The 26,189-nt window shown below is 43.7% G+C and overlaps 1 protein-coding gene and 1 pseudogene across 2 annotated transcripts; one reads left to right on the top strand and one right to left on the bottom strand.

The window, feature by feature from the left end:
- The first annotated feature begins 806 nt into the window (after positions 1-806).
- On the top strand, positions 807-18,417 carry ILDR1 (immunoglobulin like domain containing receptor 1). 2 transcript variants are annotated; one of them, XM_040621316.1, is made up of 7 exons: positions 807-1,036; positions 2,323-2,472; positions 5,086-5,205; positions 5,476-5,622; positions 11,422-11,553; positions 11,779-12,602; positions 16,822-18,417. In XM_040621316.1, the coding sequence occupies exons 1-7, from the start codon at positions 826-828 to the stop codon at positions 16,861-16,863; spliced, it is 1,626 nt and encodes a 541-aa protein (XP_040477250.1). In that variant the 5' UTR covers positions 807-825; the 3' UTR covers positions 16,864-18,417. The 2 variants fall into 2 exon arrangements, with proteins under 2 accessions (XP_040477250.1, XP_040477251.1); XM_040621317.1 differs by lacking the exon at positions 11,422-11,553.
- A 4,312-nt stretch (positions 18,418-22,729) lies between these two features.
- LOC103678834 lies at positions 22,730-24,427 on the bottom strand (annotated as a pseudogene).
- Between the last annotated feature and the right edge of the window lie 1,762 nt (positions 24,428-26,189).

Below are 26,189 nucleotides of genomic sequence, written 5' to 3'. Positions count from 1 at the left end.
GTATTCTTGGTCATACATCCCTTTATTTGTTCAACAAACATTTACTGGGCGCCAAGGAGGTGACAGGTCATGCTTTAGCAGTGAGTCAGTGACAGAGTCAGCTGGCCTTCTCAGGGCCTGCAGTCAGCTGGCCATCACCAAGGCGTGTGAAACGAGCTGCCTGGGGAGGGGGAAGGCACTTTGGGAAAACACGTGAGACCCCTCTCCCAGATTTGCAGTCAGGGAAGGCTTCTGGAGGAGGTGAGGGTGCGGCGGAAGACCTAAGGCATACATAGTAATTAGCCTCGTAAAGGGAATGGAGTGGTGGCTGGTGCTCTGGGAGATGGCTCCAGCCGAGAGGCCCACACGTGGGACGACCTCCAGAACATGGTGATCCTGACACGGGAAGGAATGAAGCAAGTTCAGGGCGGCTGACACCCTGAGTGTGAGGTGGGCCTGGAAGGGAGGTGGGGCAGCAGAGAGAGGCTAAAGGCAGACCTGACTGGCTTCATAGGCCCGTTGAACTTCCCTGGGGAAGTGGGGGAAACATTTTAAAGAAAGTAACATGAAAGCGATATATACATATATCGGCAAGCTCACTCTAGTACATACACGGCCTTCTTTTAACATAGTTTCTTATTGTTGTTGGATGTGTTAAGACCGGCGATGGATCACGAGATCCTGGCGAGTCATCCTTGTTCTTTCTCTCCCCCATCTCTCCCAGCGTGTCTGTGTGGTCCCTGCCTCCCCCTCTGCCTGCCGGCCCCTAACTAGTCAGCTAGTGTGTTTGCTTATTTGCATTGCTTTTATTATCCCCTGAACAGAAGTAGGTCACCTCCCAGAGGCATGGGCTGCCTTCAGCATTGTCTCCTGCTCTTGGCTGCAGGGTGCCTGTCCTTGCTGGTGACGGTCCAGCACACAGAGCGCTATGTCACCCTGTTTGCCTCCATCGTCCTCAAATGTGACTACACCACCTCCGCCCAGCTCCAGGACGTCGTGGTGACATGGCGCTTCAAGTCCTTCTGCAAGGACCCCATCTTTGACTACTACTCTGCATGTGAGTCCCTCCCCCCTCTGCCCACATCCCTCCGTGAAGCATGGTTATTAGGTCATTGGAATTATTTAGGATCACAAATCCTCATGAGAGGGAGCCACAAAGGTCACTTAATGCAGTCTCCTCATTTTATAGATAAACAACCCAGAGAGATGAAGTAACTTATTTGAGGTCACAAACTATTTTATTTTAAGAATTATGTCCTACCTTGTTCTAAAAAAATATAGGCAGCTCAGACATTAAGTTTTTTAAAAGGCAGTGCCAGTCCCGCCTCCTGGCCCATTCTGGGTTCGTGCCGGCACCCTGAGATGAGTGTGCAGTCTGCCTCCATTCCCCTTCCCACCTGGGAATGTGGACAAGTAGCCCCCTACATCCCCCAGGACCCCGAGTGAACCTCCCCCCGCCCGCCACCGCCACACTCCCTTTTGTGGCCAGCTTTCCTAGTGGCCGAAGAAACTCTCCAAGTGGGCGAGAGCCCACTGCCGCCCGGGAACACGTGCTCAGTGCTGCACAAACCGCACCCCCCCCACGCTTAGCCAAGTCCTGCTTCTCAGTAGCAGCCGCCCCACTCATGTCAGCTGTCCTCCCTGGAACCAAGGTCTTTCTAGCTGCCTCTGTCAAGGAACAGAGAAACCCAGATCCTCACCATCAGCCCTGGACAATTAAGCTTGTAGAAATTTTAAGGGGTACAATAGACACCCTCTTTGTAGGAAGGAGGTGAGCTTCCTAAGGTGAAGAAAAAGGGGAGAGGCATCAGCTTTACCTCTTTTAGCCCTGACTAATGTCTTATAGCAAGAACCCCAATACCTAAATGTCTTAGTCACCCACTGGCGATGTCCCCAAAAGACACATCTCTGAATCAAGGCATGATTTCTGGGGGGTCACTCTTCACATAAAGTGAGAAGGGAGGAGAGCCGGGGTAGTGGGCACTTGCCACCAGCAAATGTATTATAAGGGCAGGTGGATGAACCCTATGGGAGCCAAAGCTGGGGTGACCAAAACTAAAGCAAGGGTAGTTGGAATGGGAGCTAGGGGCATGGAGCCAGGATTTGGAACTGATGGCCTTTTAGACGGGTCTGGATCTTGCTGCTCAATGGTAAAAATGCAGACTCCCAGATTCTTACTCCAGACCCACAGAATCAGAATGTTCAGGTTGAGCAAGATTCCCAGTAGACACATGAGCTCAGGATAAAAATGAGAAGCTTCACGGCTCCAGGCAACAGTAAGGGCACCCTTCCTCACGGGAATTCCCCATGGCTGTGTGACTTGGCTGTGTCCTCTTTCCTCAGCGTACCAGGCAGCTTTGTCCCTGGGCCAGGACCCATCCAATGACTGCAATGACAGCCAGCGGGAGGTTCGCATCGTGGCTCAGAGGCGGGGGCAGAGTGAGCCCGTGCTGGGGGTGGATTACCGGCAACGCAAGATCACCATCCAGAACCGTGAGTGCAGGGGAGGCGGCAGCGATCCGGGGGCGGCAAGAGGTGCAGACATCGGGCCTGGGCGGCTGAGTCATAGTGGGGATTTCCCTTTTTCTTTCTTTCTTTTTCTTTCTTTCTTTCTTTCTTTCTTTCTTTCTTTCTTTCTTTCTTTCTTTCTTTTCTTTTCTTTTCTTTTCTTTCTTTCTTTCTCTCTCTCTCTTTCTTTATTTCTTTTTCTTTCTTCCTTCCTTCCTTCCTTCCTTCTTTCCTTCCTTCTTTCCTTCCTCTCTTTCTCTCTCTCTCTTTCTTTCTCTCTCTCTCTCTTTCTTTTTTTGTTGTTATTTGTTTGTTTAAGGAAAATGCCAGGTACATAGAATGCTGTACCACCATCTGAAGTCACTCCCCCTGGAAACTGGTCTCTGGATGAGAAGGTGTCCTACAGCTTTGGCTAAAGGTCTGGGAGTGGGTGGTTTCTTTTGCTTTTTCATGGCCCCGGTGTGGCTCAGGCTTGTTTGCTCCCTCCCATAAATTGCTCTCAGGGCCTGCATGAACCCTAGGCCCCTGAGTTTCCCTCTGGCCACTCCTGTTGTACGTCTAAGGGGCTTCCAAGTAGATGGCTACCTGGAGACCATCATTGCCCATTGGTAGAGGAAAGAGCATTAGCCTTAGAATCTAAAGACCTGGCTGGGTCTCTTGTTGCTTCCACCTGCTAGCTCATGGGCCGGTAGCAGACATTTTCTCTGGCCTCTGTTACCTCATCTGAAAGATGGACATAATCGTCTCTGTCTCCGTACACCGAAGTAAATATCAAATGTGATATTTCAGAGCTATGTGTAAAGCACATTCATTCTTTGTGCCTAGTACAGGGACTGGTGGTTAGAGCCCTCAGTCTTCAGTCAGACTCGGGTGTGGGTCCCCATTCTGCGCTTAAAGGGTATGTGAACTTGGGCAAGTCCCTTCAGTTTTTTTAGCCTCAATTTCTACAAAATGGGACTTGCCGTAGTACTACCGATCTCCTGGACAGTTGTCAGCATTAAGTGTGATGACTGCATAAAGCACTCGGCAAATATGAAGTGTGCAGTGAGCTTTGGTTATGATCACTGAGTGCACTTTTGGATAGATGGGCTGGGGCCCCACATTCCTACCTTGTAATCCAGGATTGCCACGATGGGTTATTGGCACAGAGTTCAGAACCTGTTTCAATGAGCTTCACGTGCAGTGTTAAATAAATATTTGCTGATTAAAAGGGGAAAAAGAAGGGAGAATACGTGAAGCAGGCCACTCAGGGGACCTGTAGCAACAATGTGAGGAAATCAGTGAATGCTCTATGACCGTTTAAAGGTAGATCACTTAAAGGGAACCAATTTAACATTTGCTTCCAAATTTGTGTATAATACTTTGGCTGTAATATTTAAGTCTTCTTCTTTCACATGCGATCTCCGATTTCCCCAAGCCAGCCCATAAACTCTCGGCCTTAAGGAACATCTGTCCTTTTCTGGTCTCTAGGTACATTCTTAAAGTGGTTCTGTTTTTCCCAGAGCCTGCAGAATTAGCCTTCATCTGACTCCAAAGTTTAAAGTCTCTTTAACTGGCAAGTCTCCTTTACAGTTTTTGAAGGATGAAAGTCCCCACGGGTGACAGTCCCCACTTTTCTTTTTTTCTTATTTTGAGTAATACTATCCACTATGTCTACTCCCAGTCATGTTTGGATCAAACTCTGCTTCTCACTTATACTCATGGAAAAGCAGTATTTCCCCTTGGTTTTTATTTCTACCTCCGTACTTGTCCTGACTTCTGGAGCCCTTGTTTTCTGACACTTTCTGCCGGTGCGTGCATCATTTGAGATGACCGTGTCAAGTCAGTGCTTGGATTATTTAAAATATTAACATACCTGAATGTCCTCATTACTGTGACATCCCTAAAAAAATCTTTATGTGTCTAGTAAAAATTGGGGCAGATTTTTAATGTGCATTAACATTGAGAGAGAACTTCCTCCAAAGCATTTTTACCATTCTTCCAAGTCTGGGGTAAGCTTGTTTCTGGGAAAGGTAGTGTGTTTGGAAAATCATGGGTAGGAAAAAATCATAGAGATTGACGCAGAAAGAGAAGGAAACAGAAGTTGAAGGTAGCTCCAGTGGTGCATGACCTTGCATTTTTGTTTCATTTCCTCAATGAATATTTTTTGACAAACAGATAATGAAGATAAGAATTATAGATGGGACTGCCATCTCTAATTTCGTGTCCATGTGCACCTTTAAGAGAGGATAGGAAATCGTGCCTTTGTTCTGGATGGCCACATCCGTGACCCAAAGTTATATGACTGTGAGAGAAAGTTATATCCCTGGGAGGCAATGTAATGTGTACTTCACCCACTCGGAGAGCTGTGGTGGGAATGAAATGAGGTCATGTCCAAAAGCCATTCAGGGTACCTGGTAGGGCTCAATGAATGGTCAGTACTGTTTGGAGAAAGAGGAGGGTCTCAGTGAAAGGACTTTGAGGCCTTCCTCTCCTCTACGAGGGGCCCCCTTAGGTTGTGGAAGGACAGTGCTGGGTCTTTAAGCCCTAGGTCAGAAACCAGGTCAGAAACCCTCTCCTTTAACCCCTGGCACTTCCTCCCTCCCTCCCTCTCTGTAGGAGCAGATCTGGTGATTAATGAAGTGATGTGGTGGGACCATGGAGTGTATTATTGCACCATTGAGGCTCCCGGGGACACGTCAGGAGACCCAGATAAGGAGGTGAAGCTCATTGTCCTGCGTAAGTGCTGCTGCAGCTTTCTCTTTAGCACCCCCATCACTGTGACACTTCTACACACAGAAGAAAACAGAAGCAAGCAAGCCCAGGTTGTTGTTGGATTGCCAACCTCTGAAGGTCCCTTACCAAAGCTAAACTTTTTTTTTTTTTCCACTATATTGATTGAACGTAACCTATAGGTCAAAAGCTGCATTTATTAGACCTCTAGAAAGTTAGGCCTGGAAGCATTCACCAGCATACTTAGTTAGCTTGCTCTTGGCGTCTCCCCTGCAGACTGGCTGACGGTGATCTTCATCGTTCTGGGCGCCCTCGTCCTGCTCCTGCTGATCGGGGTGTGTTGGTGCCAGTGCTGTCCTCAGTATTGCTGCTGCTACGTCCGCTGCCCCTGCTGCCCTGGCCGCTGCTGCTGCCCTGAGGCAGGTGAGAGGGGACGGACGAGCAGGAGGATGGGGTGACTCTGCAGACTGTTGTCCCAGATAGATCCGCTTCACACACCAGGCCAAAACCTTGGGTCCTTCCCGGTTCTCCTCTGTGCCCTTCTCCCATCACAGGCTCAGAGGTCTTTGACCTCAGCCCAGAAAATGATGCTCCAGGAAGTTGTAGACCCAAGGGGGAAGACTTCTGCCTGTCTACATCCTAGCCTGTCTAAGGCCTCCTTCCAGTGGTTCTGCCCACTGACGGCATTTCCTCCTCATTCCCTGATAAGCCTGTGCTTGGTATTTGCTCCTAGCACTCACCTTGGTTGGACGCGGCGTGGCCGGAGTGGGTGGTTTGAATGTAGCAGTGAGAGAGGAGGCCACCCCTTAGAGATGACTTGAAAAGAACAGATAGAGGAGAAAGGTGTTAGAGCAGTGGTTCTTAAACTTAAGAATCACCTAGGGCTTGTTAAAACTTAGCTGCTGGCTCTACCTCCAGAGTTTCTGATGTAATTGTTTTTGGGTAGGCCTGAGAATTTGTATTCCCAGAAAGTTCTCAAGTGATGTGATGCTGCTGAACAGTGGGCCACACTTCGAGAACCTCTTTTTAGATGAAGGAAGGAGGTTTAGATGAAGGAGAGAGAGAGCAGAAGAAGAGCTTCTTAATGTGATCTTTCTTTTGGCTGAAATTTGACCTTTTAAAACAGAATTATGACGTGTCCTAAAAAATTTGGTTGTGGAATGCCAATATTTTTTGTAGAAAATTATTCTATAAAAATCTTTTCTTAATAAATAGATGGAGTGGGATCAACTGCTTTAAATGGAAGGAGTTTTGTGTTCTTAAAATAACATTTTTCCCCTGATGATGTAAGTAAAGTATTACATTGTAGAAAATTTGAGAAATTCAGAAAAATGTAAAGACTAATCTGAGCACTCAGAGATAATCACTCTTATCACTCTTACCAGTTTGGTTCATTTGAACAGAAATTTTTTTAAAAAAGAGATAAGGAATTACCTCTTAAGATAGAAACAAAACTTGATCTACGATGTCAAGAAGGTCAATGTCCTGTGTCTGGTTTCAGGCCTGTGTTCCAGGGTTGTTGTCTTACAGGAAAAGAGAACTAACTTTTATTGGATGTCTGCCATGCGTAGGCCCTTTGCATATATTTCCCTATATGAATCCTCACAACCCTAGAAGGCTGTATCATCACCACTTAACAGATGAGGGGACTGAAGGTCAGAGTGGTCACAGCTAGTAAGTAGCAGTGGCAGTATGGTCTTGAATCCGGATTCATCTGACTTATGAGTGCCTGAATTTCACACAGTAGAGGCTGCCACAGCCTTTATGTGGAGATTACAGTGGGCTTGGCAGAGATGCCAGATGACCTCCTTAAAGAGAGAAAAAATAGCAGAGAACTCAGTATTGGGCTGCGGACTCCCTACCTCTCGAGAGCCTCTGGCAGAGATGCCGTGGAGAAGTCACTGTCACTGGGTTGTAATATGCAGGAAGTGATGCGAAAATCACTCCCAAGATGCTTTCGTAGAATCCCTAGGTCCGTGGGGTACTAAAAACAGGCAGGACTGAGGATAAGGCCAACACAAATGATAAATGTACCCACTGTTTCGGTAAGCTGATAAACGGGTTCTGGGGGAGAGCGGTTTCTCCTAAGTGGTTAGAGTCACTTAGAAGAACTGGTAGCATAAAGAAATGCAGGCCACAAGTAAAGATCCCTGGACTTGAGCAAATGAGGTCACTTTCAGAGTGAGTCACTACGGCAGACTGTCCTGAGAATTCTGAGGACAAGAGGAGAGTACATGGACGGGGCAGAAGTTGTTAAGGAGAACTCTTGGGTGAGGAAAGGGGGGTGTATGATTGTTGGTTAGAATAAGATAACCCCAAGCATATTTGTAGGCAAAGAACCAAGGCCAGTAGGAAAGGAGTAAAGTGAAGCCTTATGAAGTGAGACTGAGCAGGTGGAACAGGTGGGAGTGACATGAGGCCTACAGAGAAAGGATTACCTTCAGAAAGGAACTGAAGCGCAGCCTGACCTCTGGAGAGAGAGAGAAAGTCATTAAAATGTGGGGGATGGTCCAAGTAGAAGGGAAGAAGCTGAGAGATCTCACACCAACCTGTCTCAATTTTGGCAAATCAAAATTCTAGAGGCGGAAGGGAGCTTGAGAGTGACGTCAGTGTTTCTTGACCTTCTCTGACCACAGCCCACCTCCCTAACTTGGTCCCACTTTCCAGTGAGTTAATAGAGGACCAGCGAGGAGAAAAATGAGAATGACACCACATTTTAGTAACCCTTGACAATTCACTTAGTACTGGTAAATGACCCACAGTAAACTCAAAGATGCAAGTCATTGAAGCTGGACCCTAGATCGGTTACTGGCCATCCTCCCCACAGAACCTCTAGGCATAGCTTGTAGTAGGCCACAGACCACACTGGGAATCTCTGATCTGTGCCACCCACCTCCCCATCCCCCTCACAGCTGAGGGAAGTAAGGCTAGAGAGACTTCAGCACAATCACACACAGCTTGTTGGTGGCAGATCGTGGACTAGACATAGGTCTCTCGATTCCATGCCCAGGGCTGGTTCCTCTTCCTCAACCAAGATGATGTCATCAGCTGAGAGTTCATGGGGAGGGGAAGTCATGAGAAGTGGGGAATGTTTAAACTGCTCTTGAGGAGGGAAGTGGGCTCGTGAGATCAGTCAAGGGAAGCCATGTTGGGGAGTGCTGTTCGAGTGAGGTCAGTTGTCTGGCTGTGCAGTCAGCACGGGGACCAGAAGCGAAAGCTGAAATGGTAAGAGTTCAAGCTCATGGGATTCTAGGAAGCGCCTAAGGATGTCACTAAAATGACTAGCCAGTCAAGTTAGAGGGGACTGGTTGTATGGGAAAAAGTGAAAGGACTGTGTGACTATGGGTCAAAAGAGGGTAAAGAATGAGTTCTGTAAGAGTGGAGAGGGGCTGGTAAGGGCTGGTAAGCAGTTACAGGCAAGTGCAGTTGGAAAGCTTTGGGCGCCGCAGACGATGCTGGCTGCGGGGAAGGAGAGGCTCAGGTCTCTGGAGGAGGGGGAGGTGTGTGCCAGCTCTGTCACGAAAGAGACGTCTCAAAGAATAGGCCCCACGTTTTCCTCAGAAATGAAGATAAATATGCCTTTGGTGGTCTAGTCTCCAAATGTGTACTTTTGTTTCCTATGGGATCGAAGGCAAAAGAAGGGACTTATTATAACAATGTATTATGACAGTGAGAGCCTTCATTTAACCTCCACAACTTTAAGAAATAGGTATTTCTGTCCTTAGCTCACGGAGGAGGAGCCAGGGCCCAGAGACTCTGGAAATTCACTCAAAATCACACAGCTGGTACATGCTGGGATTCACGCTGAAGTCCGTCTGACCCTCAAAGCTTGTATTTAAGGAACCTTAACCCTGAGGACCATAGTTCTCAAAAGTTGTTGAGAATCCTCAATAGTCAACTCTAGTTGGGCTGCCTGCTTTAGTATTCAGGAGCTGGGGGAAAACACAGCTTGCACTAGACCGAAGGACGGTGCTTGGGAGTGGGATCTAGGAATCTGTATTTTTAACTCGCTCCTTAACATGGTCAAGGCAGACTTTACTCCACTGAGGTTCAGATATAACTTATTAGGAGTCTTTTGAGGCTTAGCTACTTTCTCCGTGTCTCTTATTTTATTGCCTGATTCCCCGCTAGGCGAACAGCAGAAAACCCTGACATTCCCATGGGACGCGAAGGCCAGGGAGAAGCTCAGGGCCCTGTTTTCCACTCCCATCTCAGCAGTTCCATTACATCAGGGAAAGGCGGGCCCCTGGGGGAAAGGGTGTGGCAGCTAAGAGAGCGGATGCAGTCATCTCTGGAGTATGGAAAATTTCACAGGAAAGCTCATGGAGGATCCGGAAGGGTCTCTAGGGAGTTATCTGTGCAGACGGTCCTGTTAGTTAAAAAAAGTCATTTGGGGAACAAGGAGTAAGCCCAACTTTCCCTTTGTCTACTGTGGAGTTGGGGGAGTAGGAGAAGGAAGTGGCCAGGATTCAGTTAGGGGGGTGGGGAGTGGGTAGGGTTGTTCCCAATGGAGTCAGATGCCCCAGGCCTTAGAGGCAGAGACTAGTGTGGAGTGGGTTCTGAAGTATGGAGCTGAGTTGGAGAGAAATAGAGCAAGGCCGTACCACTGTGGGAGGGGTTTGTTTTGTTTTGTTTTGTTTTGCTTCATCACAGAAGTAAAGGAGAGTCTGCGGACTCAGGGCTTTGGCAGGAGGAGCGCGGGCTTGGGCGTCAGAGAGGGACCTTGAACTGGGAAGTCAGCCTCTGTGCGCCGAGCTTCTCCATCTAATTCCCAATGAGAGACTGCTCTGAGGATTCCTTAGCTTACGCACAGTGACTGGCACATGGGTAGTGTAGGGAGCTGGGGAGGCAGCGGTGAGCCAGAGCGAAGAAAGCACGAGCGCGCGGAGGGGCTGGAGTGCTGTCCGCAGGAAGGTGTGGCAGCTGGGGGAGCCGCTCTGTTTGCATCTGATTTCCTCCAGGCTGGGCTGCGATGCAAGGTCAGGGCTGCGGCTCCGGGCATGTCTGAGGGCTCAGCTGCAACCACTTCTGGTTGTGCTGGAAGCGTGTTTCACACCGGAGCCACTGGGTCCAGATGGCCATTCAGCTGCTGGGCTCCGCAAATCCCCGACCCTTTGCGGTAGGGGCCAGATTGCCTGTCTTCTGCCGCTTGCACTGTGCCCGGAGTAAGCCTCGGGCAGAGCCCGGCTGCTTTAGAGGGGCCACAGGGCTTGAGGACGCAGCAGGAGGTGGAAGTGTCAAGCGCGGGGCCTGAGGCAGGCACTTCCTGCCCTGGAACACACAAGTACCTTTCCTATACGCATGGATAGACAGAGACCTTGGGAGACAGTTACCACGAACCAAACCAGCTGAAAGCTTTGGTTTCTAATTTGCACTCACAGGGGCGGAGGGGAGGGGAGGGGAGGGGTGGGGAGAGGACTGTGTGCTTGCTTCACACGGGCTGCACCTGGGGGACTAGAGTGACATGTGTATGGGTTCCTTGTGCTGCCTTTTTATAGGATTTTCTTTACCCTGAAAGGAAATGGTATTTCCTTTCTCCCTTCTCTGCCTTCCCGGCACCCCTTAGAGATTCCCCCTACTTAGGGAAAACCCCAGCACTTACTGAGATAAGGAAAAGAGTAGAAAGGATCCACTGGGATCTACTTCAGCTTTTTGCATCTCTTGCCTCCCTTCCACCAGATCCTCCCCGCAAGGGCTGGTGTGCCAGCTCGAAGGTTCTTCAGTCTCCTTCCCTTTACCAGTAATTCTGCCCAGTGACCTTGGCATCTACCTGCTTTGTGTCGTTGTTGCTTTCCTTTTTCCACTCTGAGCAGGCGGCCCTGAGCTGCCCTGGCAGCCCCTGCCTCCCAGCCCCCTCGAAGTCCTTGGTGTCTGCATCTTCTATATTTGGCCTGTGACTGAAGGCCTTGTTGGCCTGGGACCTGAGGTTTCATCACCTACTGATATCCATGTATCTACCTGCATCTTAGGTGAACCTGGGAATGGCAGGGTGAGGCAATATTTCCAAGACTGGAAGTCAGGTATTACAGGCATACTTTCCTGGCTTGCATTGCCAGCTCCTTGCCAGATGACCGACTGGTCACTGCTCCCTTAACTCTGACTCCTATGCAAGATAGATTAGAAACCGGCCTCTTTGCAAGGCCGCTGGGTAGAGAGAAGTGAAGTGGGAGGTGTGGGGCTTGTCCTGGCTGAGGGTCTGCATTTCTCCTTTTTCCCCTGCAGCCCTGGCCCGCCACCGCTACATGAAGCAGGCTCAGGCCCTAGGCCCTCAGGTGATGGAAAAACCACTATACTGGGGGGCGGACAGGAGCTCCCAGGTCTCATCTTATCCAATGAACCTGCTGCCGCCGCGAGGTAACCGTTGCCAGAGATTTGGGGTGGGAGAGGGCAGAGGGCAAGCGTAGGTGCATGGGCTGCCTCGGGGCCTTCCAGAGGAATATAGTGGGTATCTGTGATTGAGGATGGGGACAGGATGGACGCAAAACGCAAGCTGATCAATGTGGCACTTTGGTGCCCTGGTTCTGAGGGGCATGTTTTGAGCCAGCAGTTCTGCATGTTCTTATCCTTGTTTCTATTCAGATTTGTCCCAGCGATCCAGCCTCCCACAGATGCCAATGACCCAGACCGCCGCTCACCCTCCCATCGCCAATGGTGTCTTAGAGTATTTGGAGAAAGAGCTGCGGAACCTCCACCCCGCGCAGCCTCTGCCGCCTGACCTCAAAGCCAGATCCGGCCAAGCCTGCAGCATGCTGTCCTCCCTGGGCTCTGAGGTTGTGGAGCGCAGAATCATCCACCTGCCCCCGCTGATCGGAGCCCTGCCGTCCTCACGGAGGACCAGCAACTCCTCCCGCCAGCAGTGGCGCAGCCCAGTTCCCCCTGGACCCTGGGATCTGAGGGAGGGGAGAAGGCAGCCCCATTACCCTGATTTCCACCAGGAGCTTCAGGACCGGGAGCCTAAGCGCTGGGCGTTGGAGGGACAGGAGCTGAACCAGCTCAGGAGGGGAAGGCACCACCGCTCCAGGCCGCACGGGTCACCCACGCCCTGGTCCGACTGGGACAGCCTCAGTGACGGCCCCTCATCAAGTGAGGCCCGCTGGCGGCCCGACCGCCCCCCTGTCCGGAGCCGCTGCCCAGCCCGGCCGCGCAGGCCCAGCCCCCGGGAGAATGCCCGGAGGCCCCCGAGGCGCAGGCACCGCAGCTACTCCCCTCCCTTGCCTTCGGGCCTCAGTTCCTGGAGCTCCGAGGAGGACGACAAGGAGAGGCAGCCTCGGAGCCGGGGAGCCCCCCGCCGCCGCAGCTCCCCCTCCTCGCACTGGCCTGAGGAGAAGCCCCCCAGCTACCGCTCGCTGGACGTCAGGCCAGGCAAGAATGGCCGGAGAGAAGGGAGTGTGGAGAGGCGCTCGGTGAGCCTGGGGCATCCTGCCGAGGGTCGGGCGTGGGCAGAGCGGGGCTGGGCCACAGCTGACACGGGCCACCCACATGCCACCCGTGAGGGTACCTCCTCCTTGAGCTTGCCCCGTGGGCGCGGCGAGACCTCTCGTCGGAGCTAGAAGGGGCCCAGTGCATGCAGAGCCGGAGGAGGGCTGGATGGTCGATGCTTAAAAAGGGCCTTCTCATCCTCAGACACAAGACAGTCTCGTGAGGCAGGGTTCCCCCATTTCACAGATGAAGAAACGAGGCTCAGAACAACTGAGCGCCCGTGAGTAGTGGAGTAAGACTTAAATGCAGGTTTCGTGGCTAAGGCTTTACTTCCTGTCCTAGCTGCCTGCCTTTACTTAGCAAGTCTATTTCCATACCCCAGATTAGACCGTGCAGCCTGACAGGACGTTTGTGCCGCTTCTGGGGGCTGCAAGGCAGTGTGCAAGGCCCTGTATTCGAGGATGAGGCCCTGTGAGACCCCCAGAAAGAATCCTTTTTTTTTTTTTTTTTAAGATTTTATTTATTTATTTGACAGAGAGACAGCCAGCGAGAGAGGGAACACAAGCAGGGGGAGTGGGAGAGGAAGAAGCAGACTTCTAGGAGAGCAGGGAGCCCGATGCGGGGCTCGATCCCAGGACTCCGGGATCACGCCCTAGGCCGAAGGCAGACACAACCACTGAGCCACCCAGGCGCCCCTCCCCCCCCCAAAGAATCCTTACACTGTTTTAAAACAAAAACAAACACCTCATATCCCAAATATGGGTCAAACTTTAGGGTTCTGGAACAGGCAAGGCACCAATGGGTGCCAGTCATAGCTTACGAGCCTAAAAGGCGCACAAAGAGGGATCATGGCCTTATAGGCCTCAAATTTTTTTAAGGATGTGACTTAAAAAATCATTTTAAAGTTGATATACTGAAACGATGGTATTCCCTTAATGTCATTTTGCAAAGTTATGCTGCCATGGCTCAAAAATATTCATGAACTGTCTTCAGAGTCAACTTAAATGAAAATCGATTTCTCTATGTGACCAAAATCCTTTTCTGTTTTGCTTCCTTTGAGATAAAGGGATATGTAGTAGGCTTTGAGGGAAGTTCCCAGAGTAGAGAATATTGTAGAAGAATTTTAGTCTCCCATACACTTCCAAAGATATTTGGAAATGCAAGTTCTGCTGTGATTTGTTTAAAAAGCAATCACATGCATGGAGTGTGCAAAGAAGCAGGCACCTTACGGGAGCTGTAGTGCTAGCCTTTCTAGAAAAGAGCCTTGGTGAGAGAGTAATTCATGAGGAAGGTAGCAAAGGCCTGCAGGCAGTTCTAAAATAATGGCAGTTCTCACAGACGTCCCAGGAAAGACGCAAAGACCATGAAACGTAGTAGTATCCTTACTAAGTGGTACCTAACTATGCACATTGATGCCATATTCCATTTAACCCTCACAACACCCTGTGAGGTTTGTACTGTTATCTTCATTTTATAGTGGATACAACTCTTTCTTCCATGTCACCAATAGGAAAATTACATTCTGAAAGGACACCTGGAACCAGTTAAAGCCAGGACAACTGCTGCTATTTTAGTCATAGAGTGACTAAACTGTCTCTTATCTTCATTTTAACAGGAAAAAAAAAAAAAAAAAAAAAGAACTTGAAAGGCAGGTTTTGGCCCCAAATCCAAACCCTATCTTTGAAGTTCTTCTTCGTTTTCTTCTCTTTAAGTGAAATTATGTGGTTTCCTGTAGGAGAGAGAAGGGTAAAAGGAACACCAGTTATGTTCCAGACATTGGGATAAGCGTTTTCCAAACCTTATTTATTTAATCTTTGCAACAACACGTGAGGCTCAGTGAGACTGGGTGTCATGCTTGAAGTCACACAGCCAGTAGACAGTGAAGCCAGAGTTTGAGCACGGATAGCCCTCTGACTCAAGCCTGCACCCTTTCAGTAACTTTCGGCCTCATTCGTAAGAAGCAAGAATCGTTTGGGGCAATGATGTTTTCCTGCTATATTTCTTCCTGGTAACTTTGTTTCTTCCTCATTTTCTGCAAGTATTACAGCTTCCTTTATCATTAAGGTTTACACACTACTAATTCTACCACAAGCAAACCAAGTTTTCTGTTGTAAAGTTGCTCATGAGACGCAAAGATTTCGCTCAAGATCATTTTGAAAGCCTTCATTGTTTTGGATTTCTCTGAGCTTATCTCCCACAGAGTTAGTTACTTTATCATGTTCAACTGTCTACTCATATTCTGAGTGACTACAGGCCCAGGGCCATGGCTGGCTTTAGACAGTTGGTTCGTTTGAAGGGCACAGTGTTTTGTTTATAGTTTGAATTTTGAATGCCTTCAGTGAAGCAAAAGTCTCCAGGGCCAAAGTCTTACTCTGCTGCTCTCCTCGGTGGGGCTGGGCGCTTCCCGCGCACTTTGCTAATCTCTGAAGTCTTCAGAGCTTGGAGCTAGCGTCAGAGATCATAATACAATTGGGCCACCAGATGGCAATCTTTGATTATGTATAATAAAGTTTCTGTTTGCTCCTTGAGTTAATAAATGTATCACTATTTTCTTAAATCAAGCTTTCAGCAGTTACAGCTTTGCCATAACTTTTTATGAAATATTTATTAAAAATACTTTGTTAAATATTCAGAGCTGTATGCATTAATTAAAAAACCTTTTGGCTTTCATCGAACCTTCTGTCTTAAGAATAATGTTTAACAAGTAGATACCGAGGAACAAGGGCTTCCATCCAAAATAGGTAAGAACTATTCTCTGCACAGTGCACATGAGAAAATGGGAGTTATGTTGAGGAATCTCCCATTTGACTACAGAATCAGGATTCCAGCAGAGACCTGACCTCAGGTCTGGTGGTTTTGTTTTCTTTTGTTTTTTCACTCCATCAAAGGCCACAGTCTCAGAAATGTAAGAAACTGTAATGTCAATTTTTAAACTCCTGTGGTTTCAGACTGGGTTACCCCTGTGCTTCTGGCCTCCTTCAAACTGAATATCTTTCTTCCCAATCTTGCCCTACGAGAAAGAGCTTCCCAAGGCATTTCTGGTTTGTTGCAAACTTGGCCTGCACCCACCTGTTCTAATACAAGAGAAAACTGCATTCCTTCCTCTCCAAGTTAAACTCAAACTTGCAGTAGAGAATCCAAGATTTTTTTTCATTTTTCTTGACTCAAGTTAATAAAAAAAATTTTTTTTTTGCTCAGTATTCTTAATCCTCTACTTTTAATACAATGCCTATTCCTTGATCATGTCTGGGTTTTTCTTCAGCAAGCCTTGCACAAGTTCCTTTCGTCCCCTTTCATTGCTTTCCCTTGTATCAGAGAATATTCATCCCATAGCATTTTGATTAGAAGCCACGCCCCCTAAAACTCACTTTCCTATAACATAATTAATAATTATTTAAAAAAATAATAAACTCACTTTCCTGATAAAATGGAAACACAACTTTTTTTTACAGTAACATGAATGTATATACACATGCATTTAATAGTATGTTTTGGGACAGATATCTTGTTTTGCCACTTCAAATAGGATATTAAAGGTCACATTCATGGACTACAGCTGTAGATATTCAAAACTTAGATAGAGATGATCCCCTACAATACATAGTTAGAGAAATATCAGAAATGTAGACCTTGCCCTGATAGAATAAGTTGAAAAAGTCAAAAGATCAAGTGTACTAACTTCTGAAGAAAAGTCACTGAGTTTGGTCAGAAAGAGGTAGCTAATGATCTTTGAAAAATAACTTGAGAGAAATACCAATGTATGAAGCTCAACTTTTTAGAAAAGGGCTGAGAAGGAACAGTTCAGGAGAATATGAATAAGAAAAGAAGAACTGGGCCATGTCTTCATGAACAAGTGGTAGGGAGATGCATCGGCTGATAAATGGACAGGGTACTTTATTTCAGTCTAAGGGAGACTTGAAGGTGTTAAAATCAGCAGGAGGCAAAGTGAATGAGACTGTAAGAAATTTTTAAACATTAAAGGTAGTTGAGGGAGGCTCCAGGGAGGTATGAAAGAAGAGTAACCTAAGCCTGGGGAAGAGACTGGCTTCATGAGGAATCAAGAAGTATTTTCTAGATTCAGTTATGCTGTCCCAGCATCCACTACTCACCTAGAATTTGTACCAGAATCAAGTGCACCTTGTATGTTGTATGCATAGACAATAGATCCCAGCTGACTGGATTCTTTTGTGTTCTGTTCCCCAGGAGAGAGCCAGCTCCCGTAGTGGAAGGAGTGTGGTCATTTAGTCACCAGGCACAGCACTACTTCTGTGGCTACTTCTCAGCTCCCACATGTCATCAGCATCACCCAGATTTCCAGCTGACTTGGGAGGCATACTGCAAGTCCCTATCTAACAGTTTTGGCTTAGATTCTGAGAAGAAAATAGAAAAATATTAAAAACAAGAGTTTGAGGAATTGATGACCATAGTGTTAGCCTTGGCTCACACTCTGCACAGAGTATCCGACTTGGAATAGACCCTAACTGGTACGTGATCCCTCAGGAACTTAGTAGCCTGAGTCTTCTGCTAGGTCACACAGCTCAAAACTATGGCCAGTCTCAAAGTGAGAACTCAGGAATCTTTAAGAAGAAACCGAACATGTTTCAGGTGCAGGAAATTTATTGAATACGGAAATTTCTGTGGGAACTTTGTCTCTATAGCATACGTCCATTTTAGGAGTCCATCTTGCTGCACTCTCGCCCAGTCCTGAGTGCTCCCGAGGGTTGAGTCAGAGATGGCACAGGAAATACTCCAGCAATGTGCTCTCTCGTGGGCTATTTATGCAAGTGTAGAAAATCACTAAGAAGCAGTTTTGCACCAAATTTATTCCTGCCCCTTGTTTTCTTCTTGCTCTTTTTTTTTTGCCTACATTTAATTTATATATCCTTATATATTATGTATCCAATTAAAATCAGTTTAAATGCTTCTTGGGAACAACACAGCATATAAATAAATTAGAAAGAAAATGTACTGGCCTAAGGATTCTGTCCCAAATAAATATTTACTTTGGTGTACTTGATTGAACTGAGTTTTCTTCCCTACTAAAACTCAGAGAAGAGCCCCAATTTGGATAGTTTGAAGTCACCTTTCTCCTGGCACCACTCAGCCTTGCAGAGTTGAGATTTCCCAAGCAGAAGCATCCAGGTAGGTTTGGCCACTCAGAGAACCCCAGGACGAGAGGGCTATGCTCTCTCTATAGTTAGCTCTACCACACCCTCCCATTTTCCTAGTCCCTTTGGTGTTTTCACGAATCCATTTGTGCTTGATGTAGAAATGCTCCTTGAGCAGATTGGAAGGAGATGGTCTGAACGGAGGGGTGTGTGTGTGGTCCTCAACAGTATCTTTATGTATATGGCCTTAAGCTCAGTTTAGATCCTGTTGTGTTGACACATTCATTTTGTTCCCCCAGCCTCATTAAGTACATCTGGAGAAAATAGGTTAAATGCATGCATCAGGCAAATATTTCTTTCAGATTTTTGATGTCTATAATGCAACTGGGTCTAAAATAGCAAAACGGAAACAAAAATAAAAAATTTTAACAGATAAAGAAGACATAAAAATCACTAGGTGAGAGTCCTCTGGTCTGGACAAGATGGCATAGACCTTTTCCTTGCTCCTTCCCGCTAAGCATAACTTTATAAGCCCTGGAAATGGCGCAAGAAACAGGCAAAGGAGAATTCTAAAGGATGCTAAGTAGAAAGCAAGGTGATTTGGGAACCCAGAGCATGAGGAATAACACAGAGGCAGGGTATCTTGAATCCCCCAACCAAAAAAAAAAAAAAAAAAAAAAGAGAGAGAGAGCCACCCAGAACTGGCATTTTCCAACTTCCCACCTCGCAAGAGAAGCTACTAGCTCATTCTTCCCCCTGGATTTCATGGGAGTCCCTTTGACAACCTCAGGCAATGGGGACCGACTAAGGCCCTGCCAAAAATAAATAACCAGGGGAAGTATGCTCCTTCCCTGCTGGGCCAGAGACTCTTCCATGGAGAGATACTGTGGTGAGTAGGAAGAACCAGTAAGAGAGACTCAGGTAAAGCATGTAACCCAGCTGAGAAAGCTCTTCGTTCCCAAGGGCCAGAGACTCTCATTCCCTGATGAGATAGTAGGGCTGACTAGGGAACCAGGAGAAAGACCTGTCACAGCTAGCAGCTTGGGCCTGGAAATCACTTTGTCTCCATGAAACTGAGACTCTCCTCCTGGGCCCCCCCACGAGGGGGGGTGGGGGGGGGGGGGGGCACCAAGAGAAAGATTTCTACACACCCCTCCCTCACCAAGAGATATCTGGCAACCCAGCCAGAGGAAATTCCTTCTATCCCCTCAGGCACCACCGACAGAGACCAGAGTGAGCCCCATCAGCACCAAATACATCACGTAGGCCAACATAACATCACAAAGTTTCTGAAAATTAAATTGCCATTGGCCTTATGGCCTGCAAAAGTAGGCTAAAACTTGTATATTGAACCTAATAGAAGAACTTCCTGTAAAATAAAACATTAAAATAGAACCCAGAGTATCCTAACATAATAGACAAAATGATCAGAATACAAACCAAGAACCAAGAAAATCACTTGAATGAAAGACAAAATCACCTGATGCCAACCTGATATGAATCAGATGTTGGAATTATCTGATAAGAATTTGAAGGCAGTCATTATAAAAATACTATAACAATCAATAACAAATCATCTTAAAAAATAGAAAATTTCAAAAAAGAAATAGAAGTTATGCAAAAAAGAAAAGGAAATTATAAAACTGAAAAACACAACAGAAATTAAAAACTCATGGGATGGGCTCAACAGTGGAGTAGAAATAAGAGGATAGAATCAGTGAACATGAGGACAGAACAATAGAATTCACTCAATTTGAACAATAAGAAGTAAACAGGAAAAAATGAACAGAGTCTCAAGGACCTGTGAGACTATAACAAAATATATCATTGGCGTGCCAGAAAGTAGAGGAGAAAAGTGGGGGTGAATGAGTATTTGAGGAAATAATGGCTGGGAACTGCCTGTATTTGATGAAAGACACCAACCTAGAGATTGAATGAACCTAAAAGCTGAATGAACACAAACAGGATAAACCTAAAGGATCCATGGCAAGATAGATCATAATTAAAGTTTTAAAAAAGAACAAAACTCCTGAAAGTAGCCAGAGAGAAACAAGGCATTCTCTGCAGGGAAACACCAATTTAAGTGGATTTCTTATGTAAAACCACAAAGAAGGAAATGGCAAAGTGTTTTTTAAGTGATGAAAGAAAAGAACTGTTAACCATAATTCTCTATCTGGAAAAGCTGTTTTTCAGGAATGAAGGGAAAATAAAGACGTTCATAGATGAATGAAAGTTAAGATTCTGTGACTGGCAGACCTACCCTGAAAAGACTGAAGTTATTCACACAGAAAGGAAATGATAAAAGAAGGAAACTTACAGCATCAGGAATCAAGAAGAAACATAGAAAGAACAGAAATCTGAGTCCATACAATAGACAATTCTTTTCCTTATGAGTTTTATAAATCATATTTGATGATTGAAACAAAAAATATAATACTAATACTCAAAACAATGATATTTAAAGGTGGGAAAGGTAAAGACACCTAAATGGAAGTGAAGTTTCTAAACTTTATCTGAAGTGGTAAATGTTGATAGCAGTACATCATTTTAAGTAGCACCCACAGAAACCCCTGTGAAAATTGTAGAGAGAGACAAACTCAAAAGTATTACTCAGCCATCAGAAAGGATGGAGGGGATTATATTAAGTGAAATAAGTCAAGCAGAGAAAGACAATTATCATATGGTTTCAATTATATGTGGAACATAAGGAATAGCATGGAGGACCGTAGGGGAAAGGAGGGAAAACTGAATGGGAAGAAATCAGAGAGGGAGACAAACCATGAGAGACTCTGGACTCCAGGAAACAAACTGAGGGTTACAGAAGGGAGGGGAGTGATGGGTATTAAGGAGGGCACATGTTGTGATGAACACTGGGTGTTATACGCAACTAATAAACCATTGAACACTATATCAAAAACTAATGATGTGCTATATGTTGGCTAACTGAACATAACAATAAAAAATAAAGTTTCTTTAAAAAAAGGTGCTCTTTTAAAAAAATAAACTAAGGGTTGCTGGAGGGGAGGTGGGTGAGGGGATGGGGTAACTGGGTGATGGGCTCTAAGGAGGGTACATGACGTGATGAGCACTGGGTGTTATACGCAACTGATAAATTACTGAACACTACATCTGAAACTAAGTATGTACTACATGTTGGCTAATCGAATTTAAATAAAAATAAGTAAATAAAATGAAAAAAAATTTAAAAAATTTAAAAAGGTGCTCTTTTAAAACTTTTATTTTATTATGTTATGTTAGTCACCATACAGTACATCATTAGTTTTTGATGTAGTTTCCATGATTCATTGTTTGCATATAACATCCAGTGCACCATGCAATACATGCCCTCCTTAATACCCATCACTGGCCTAGCCCATCCCTCCACCCCCCCTTCCCTCTGAAACCCTCAGTTTGTTTCCCGGAGTCCATAGGCAAACCATGATAAAATGTCTATAAATAAATCAAGATGGAATCCTAAAGCGCATTCAGGTAACCTGCAAAAAGGCAAGAAAGAGGAAAAGGAGCAACAAATAGCAGAGGAAACAAATAGAAAATAAATAATAAAATACTAAAGTGGTCACATATAGATAGTTAGCTTAAATGTAAATGGTCTAAATACGCCAATCAAAACACTGGGATTGGCAGATTAAAAAAAAAAACAACTATATCCTACATGTAAGCAATTCACTTGGAGCACTGATTTCAAATTCAGACACAGGTTGAAAATAAAAGGGAGGGAAAAGGTATACTACATACACACTAATAAGAAGAGCAGAAGTGGCAACATTAATATCTTATAAAGTAGACTTCAAAGCAAGGGAAATTATCAGAGAAAAGAGACATCATATAGTGATAAAAGGATCAATCTGCCCAGAAGATATATTATGCTAAATGTCTGCAAACTAAACCACAGAGCCTCAAATACATGAAGCATAACTGATAAAGCTGAAATGAGAAAGAGAATGATCTCTGGTTAGGGTTGGGAACTTCAATACCCCTCTCTTCCAGTAACCAATAGAACTACTAGGCATAGTCTTGAGGATACAGATCTGAACAACACAATCAATCAGCAGGATCTAACTAACATATATAAAACAGACCACCCAACAAGAACAGAATACATTTTTCTCAATTGCCTTTGGGACATTCACTAAATAGAAAAAACAAAACATAAAACATACCATAAACAAAACCTAGACAAATGTAAAAGAATTGAAATCATACAGAATGTGTACTCTGACTCTAATGGAATCAAACTAGAAATCTATAACAAAGAAAACAGGAAACTCTTGAAATACTTAGAAACTAAGCAAACACACTTCTAAATAATTACAGGCAAAAAGGAACTCTCAACGGGAATATAAAAAATGAAATAATTAAATAAATTAAATAAAAATGAAAACAACATATCAAAATATGTAGGATCCAGCTAAATCAGTACTGAGAGGGAAATTTATAGCACTAAATGTTTACATTTAAAATGAGGAAAGGTGTCATTTCTGTAACCTATGTTCTTAATTCAATAAGCTAGAAAAAGGAGCAAAACAAACCCAAAGTAAATGGAAAGGATGAACTAATATAAGAACAGAAAATAAAACTGGAAATAGAAAACATTACTAAAAAACTCAAGAAATAGGAAGTTTGTTCTTCAAAAATATCAATAAAATTGATAAACCTCCATTAAGACTGACAAAAACAGAATACATATCATTAATATCAGGATGAAATAGGAAATATCATTTCAGATACTGCAGCTAGTATAAAGTAAATAAAAAGTATAAAATAAATAATAAACATAAATAATTATCATATAGTTATTAAGCAGTAATTATAAATAAATAAATAATAAAAGAGTACTACATATAACTTTATGCTCATAAGTATAGTGGCTTAGAAGAAATGAAATAATTCCCTGAGAACCACAAACAGCCAAAATTCAACTAAGATGAAATAGATCATCCCAAAAGTTCTATAACCATTAGGGAAATTGGATTTTTTTGGCTTTAAGATTTTTTATATTCAATTTGTGCTACTTTCACATTGTGTCCAGTTTACTGATACAGATAAGTGACAACCATAGAAGTCTCAGTATCTGTCAACACAAATGAAGGGATAATGTTTGTTTCCAAGGCATTATAATGCTCCCATTAACTGGGTTAATGTAAAATTTTTTAATGCTCAAATGCTTTAAATTTGTGTGTATGAGATAAGAAGAATGTCCACATCAAACTGCTTCTGGAACAGGGCTAAGCTGGCCGTATCTCCCATGGAATAACTTGATGCCCATGGATCAAACCGATTTTGAACTGCCCAGCAGTTACAACTTTCTGTTCTAGATAATTCAGATTCTCATCAAAGTCTCCTCTTACAATATGAATATCACAGGCCAGCGTCTTGAGATAGTCATAACTGTCTTTGGTGCAAAGGTTTCCAGTACAGAGAATGTGCTGAATCTTTCCTGGCACCAGCAGGTTTTTTAGCTGACAAACTAATATGGAATATGCGGGTCTCCTAATACCAACACCAACTTCCTGTCACTGGGCTCCACTCAGTCACCACAAGCGCTGCCACCTTAGGAGATCGGATTTTAGAAATTTAGAAATCAGATTATAGAAAAGCTCTCTGAAATGACATCTCCAGACCCAGATAGTCTCACTGGAGAATTCTAGCAAAACTTTAAAAGTATAATTAACACTAACTTTACACAATCTCTTCCAGAAAATAGAAGAGGAAGAAATACTCCCTGCTCATTTAAGGAAGACAGTGCAAAGCCATGGCAAAAGTCATTACAAAAAAAGAAAACAATGAACAAACAACCCTCCTGAACTTAGATGCAAAATTCCTTAACAGAATATTACCAGATATTTTAATACATAAAAATAATTATACACCATGAACAAGGGGGAGTTGGTCCAGATACATAAGCCTGGTTCCCAGCATAGTAAAAACAATCTTGAAAGACAAAATTGGAGGACTTATACCTTCCAATTTTAAAATGTACTATAAAGCTATAGTAGTTAAGAGAGTGTGGTACTGGCATAGTATAGACATATTGATCAGTGGAACAGAATTGAGAGTCCAGAAATAAATCTTTAAATTTATGGTAAACCGATTTCTTACAAAGCTGTTTAGACAATTCAGTGAGGGAAGGATTGTCTTTTCTACAAATGATGCTAGGTCATTTGGATAGCCACATGTAAAAAGATGGATTTAGACCCATCATACATATGCAAATAATTAACTCAAAATGGATAATAGTCTAAATGTAAGAGTTAAAACTGTAAAACGTTTAGAGAAAAAGATAGAAGAAAACCTTTGTGTCCTTGGATTAAGTAAAGAGTTCTTAGATATGACACCAATAGCATAATCCTTAAAAGAAAAAAATTATAAATTGGACTTCATCAAAATTTAAGTTTTGCACTTCAAAAGACACCATTAGGGAAATAGAAATACAAATCAAAAACTTAGAGAATATATTCACAAATCCTTGATAAAAATACTTCTAATCATAATCTATAAAGAAATCTTACAACTCAATAGGACAACAAAATTTTTAAAAATAGACAAGATATGAATAGAGATTTCACAAAAAGGAAAACATAAAGATGGCTAATGAGCACATGAAAAGATGTTCTATGTAATATTATTATCCTTAGGAAAATACAAATTAAAACCACAATGAGACACCACGCCATACCCATTAGAATGACAATAATAAAAGAGACAGACAATAATAAGTGGTAGCATAGATGTGGAGAAATGGAAATCTTCATAGTTGCTGATGGAAATGTGAAATAATGTGGCTGCTTTGGAAGCCTTTTGGCAATTAAAAAATGTATATTAGACATAAATTTACCATATAACCCAAAAATTCCACTCCCTGTTATTACCCAAGAGAAATTATCTACATTAAAACATATATGAATGTTCATAGAAGCCTTATTTATAGTAACAGAAAAAGTAGAAAAAAATCCAAATTTCCATCAACTGGTGAACAGCTGAACAAAATGTGGTCATAGCCATACAGTGGAATTCTATTCAGTAATAAAGAAAAACAAATTACTGATACATACTACAATATGGATGAACTTCAAAAATATTATGCTAAGTGAAAGAAGCCAGATACAAAAGATCACATATCATATGATTCTATTTATATGAGATGTCCAGAAAAGGCAAATCTTTAGAGACAGTAAGTCAGTGGTTGCTTAAGACTGGGATTGGAACAGGAATTGACTGCAAATGGACTAGAGGCTTCTTTCTGGGGTGACAAAAATGAGCTAAAAATGGATTATGGTGATGGTTGCACAACTTTGTAAACTTCACTAAAAATCGTAAAACTGTATGCTTATAATGGGTGAAATCTATGATATGTAGTATACCTTAATAAAAATCTTAAGTATAGTAGGTCAAACATCATTACAAAGTGTGTTCTTTGATATATAATGAGTAATAGAAATCCTTTTAAAATGTGTTCATATGAATGTTAGTTTTAATTTAAAATTTTTTCCTTTTCTAACAGAAAAAGGGAAATTGAAACAAAACTGGAAGAATTGTTAAACTTCAAATATTTCACTCGAAGTGATTTTATTTTTGAAAAGCGCCCTCCTGGATTATGAAAAAGGACAAAGGAAAATGTTGAGCCATTGTGAGTCATTGTGCTTTAAAACCCCAGGTTTTGAAAGTGCTATTGGATTATGAAAAAAGACAAAGGAAAATGTTGAGTAGTTGAAGTCATTGTGCTTTAAAACCCTAGGTTTCAAATGCTAGCCACTCTCACATTCCCTGTAATCTCTGCTCACCTCTTGATTTAGTTTTGTTGTCAAAGCAAACAAAGTTCCCAGTTATATTTATTTTTAAAAATGCAAAAAAGATATAATTTTTATTTAAGGTTATTTTTTGGATACAAAGATATAGGCATCTTAAAAATCAAAAGCAATTCTGGTCTCAATTCTGTTGAGTAAAATGCCGTGCTTTTTGGGGGTAATTTCATGGAGGACAGAGTTCATTTTAAGTTCAGCTACATCAAGATATGAACTAGACAGGCCCTCCTCCCTCCCCCCCACCCTCGAACACTCTCTCTAATAAATAAAATCTTGAAAAAAAAAAAAAGGAACCTCAAATTTACATATTTTATTTCTTATAGATGAGATATTAGTTTGTTTACATAAATGTATATTGTATCAGTTATAACATATATTTTACATTCTGATGTGGAAAAGACTGAGGACGGTCTGTGGGGATATTTTTTCTCTTCTCTGTAGATCAATGGCTCTTAAAATATGGTCCTGGATCAGCAGCATCAATATCACATGGGAACTTGTTAAAATGCAAATTATCAGACCCCATTTTTTGGCTATTGAATTAGGAACTTTGGGTATAGAGTCCAGGAATGTTTTAACAAACCATCTAGATATTTCTCACGCATACTAATGTTTGAGAACTGACTAAATATTTATTTTT

This window comes from Ursus maritimus, unplaced genomic scaffold (genome assembly GCF_017311325.1).
Source record: "Ursus maritimus isolate PB19 unplaced genomic scaffold, ASM1731132v1 scaffold_4, whole genome shotgun sequence".
NCBI lineage: Eukaryota > Metazoa > Chordata > Mammalia > Carnivora > Ursidae > Ursus > Ursus maritimus.
The sequence above is the reverse complement of the archived record's forward strand: the minus strand, read 5'-3'. Positions and strand labels throughout refer to the sequence as shown.

Excerpts from the sequence above, each read along its gene's own strand:
- ILDR1 (XM_040621316.1), top strand. The coding sequence starts at position 826 with ATGGGCTGCCTTCAGCATTGTCTCCTGCTCTTGGCTGCAGGGTGCCTG. Across the intron at positions 2,473-5,085 it reads CAAGATCACCATCCAGAACC|GAGCAGATCTGGTGATTAAT; the intron begins GTGAGTGCAGGG and ends CCCTCTCTGTAG. Across the intron at positions 5,623-11,421 it reads CTGCTGCTGCCCTGAGGCAG|CCCTGGCCCGCCACCGCTAC; the intron begins GTGAGAGGGGAC and ends TTTCCCCTGCAG.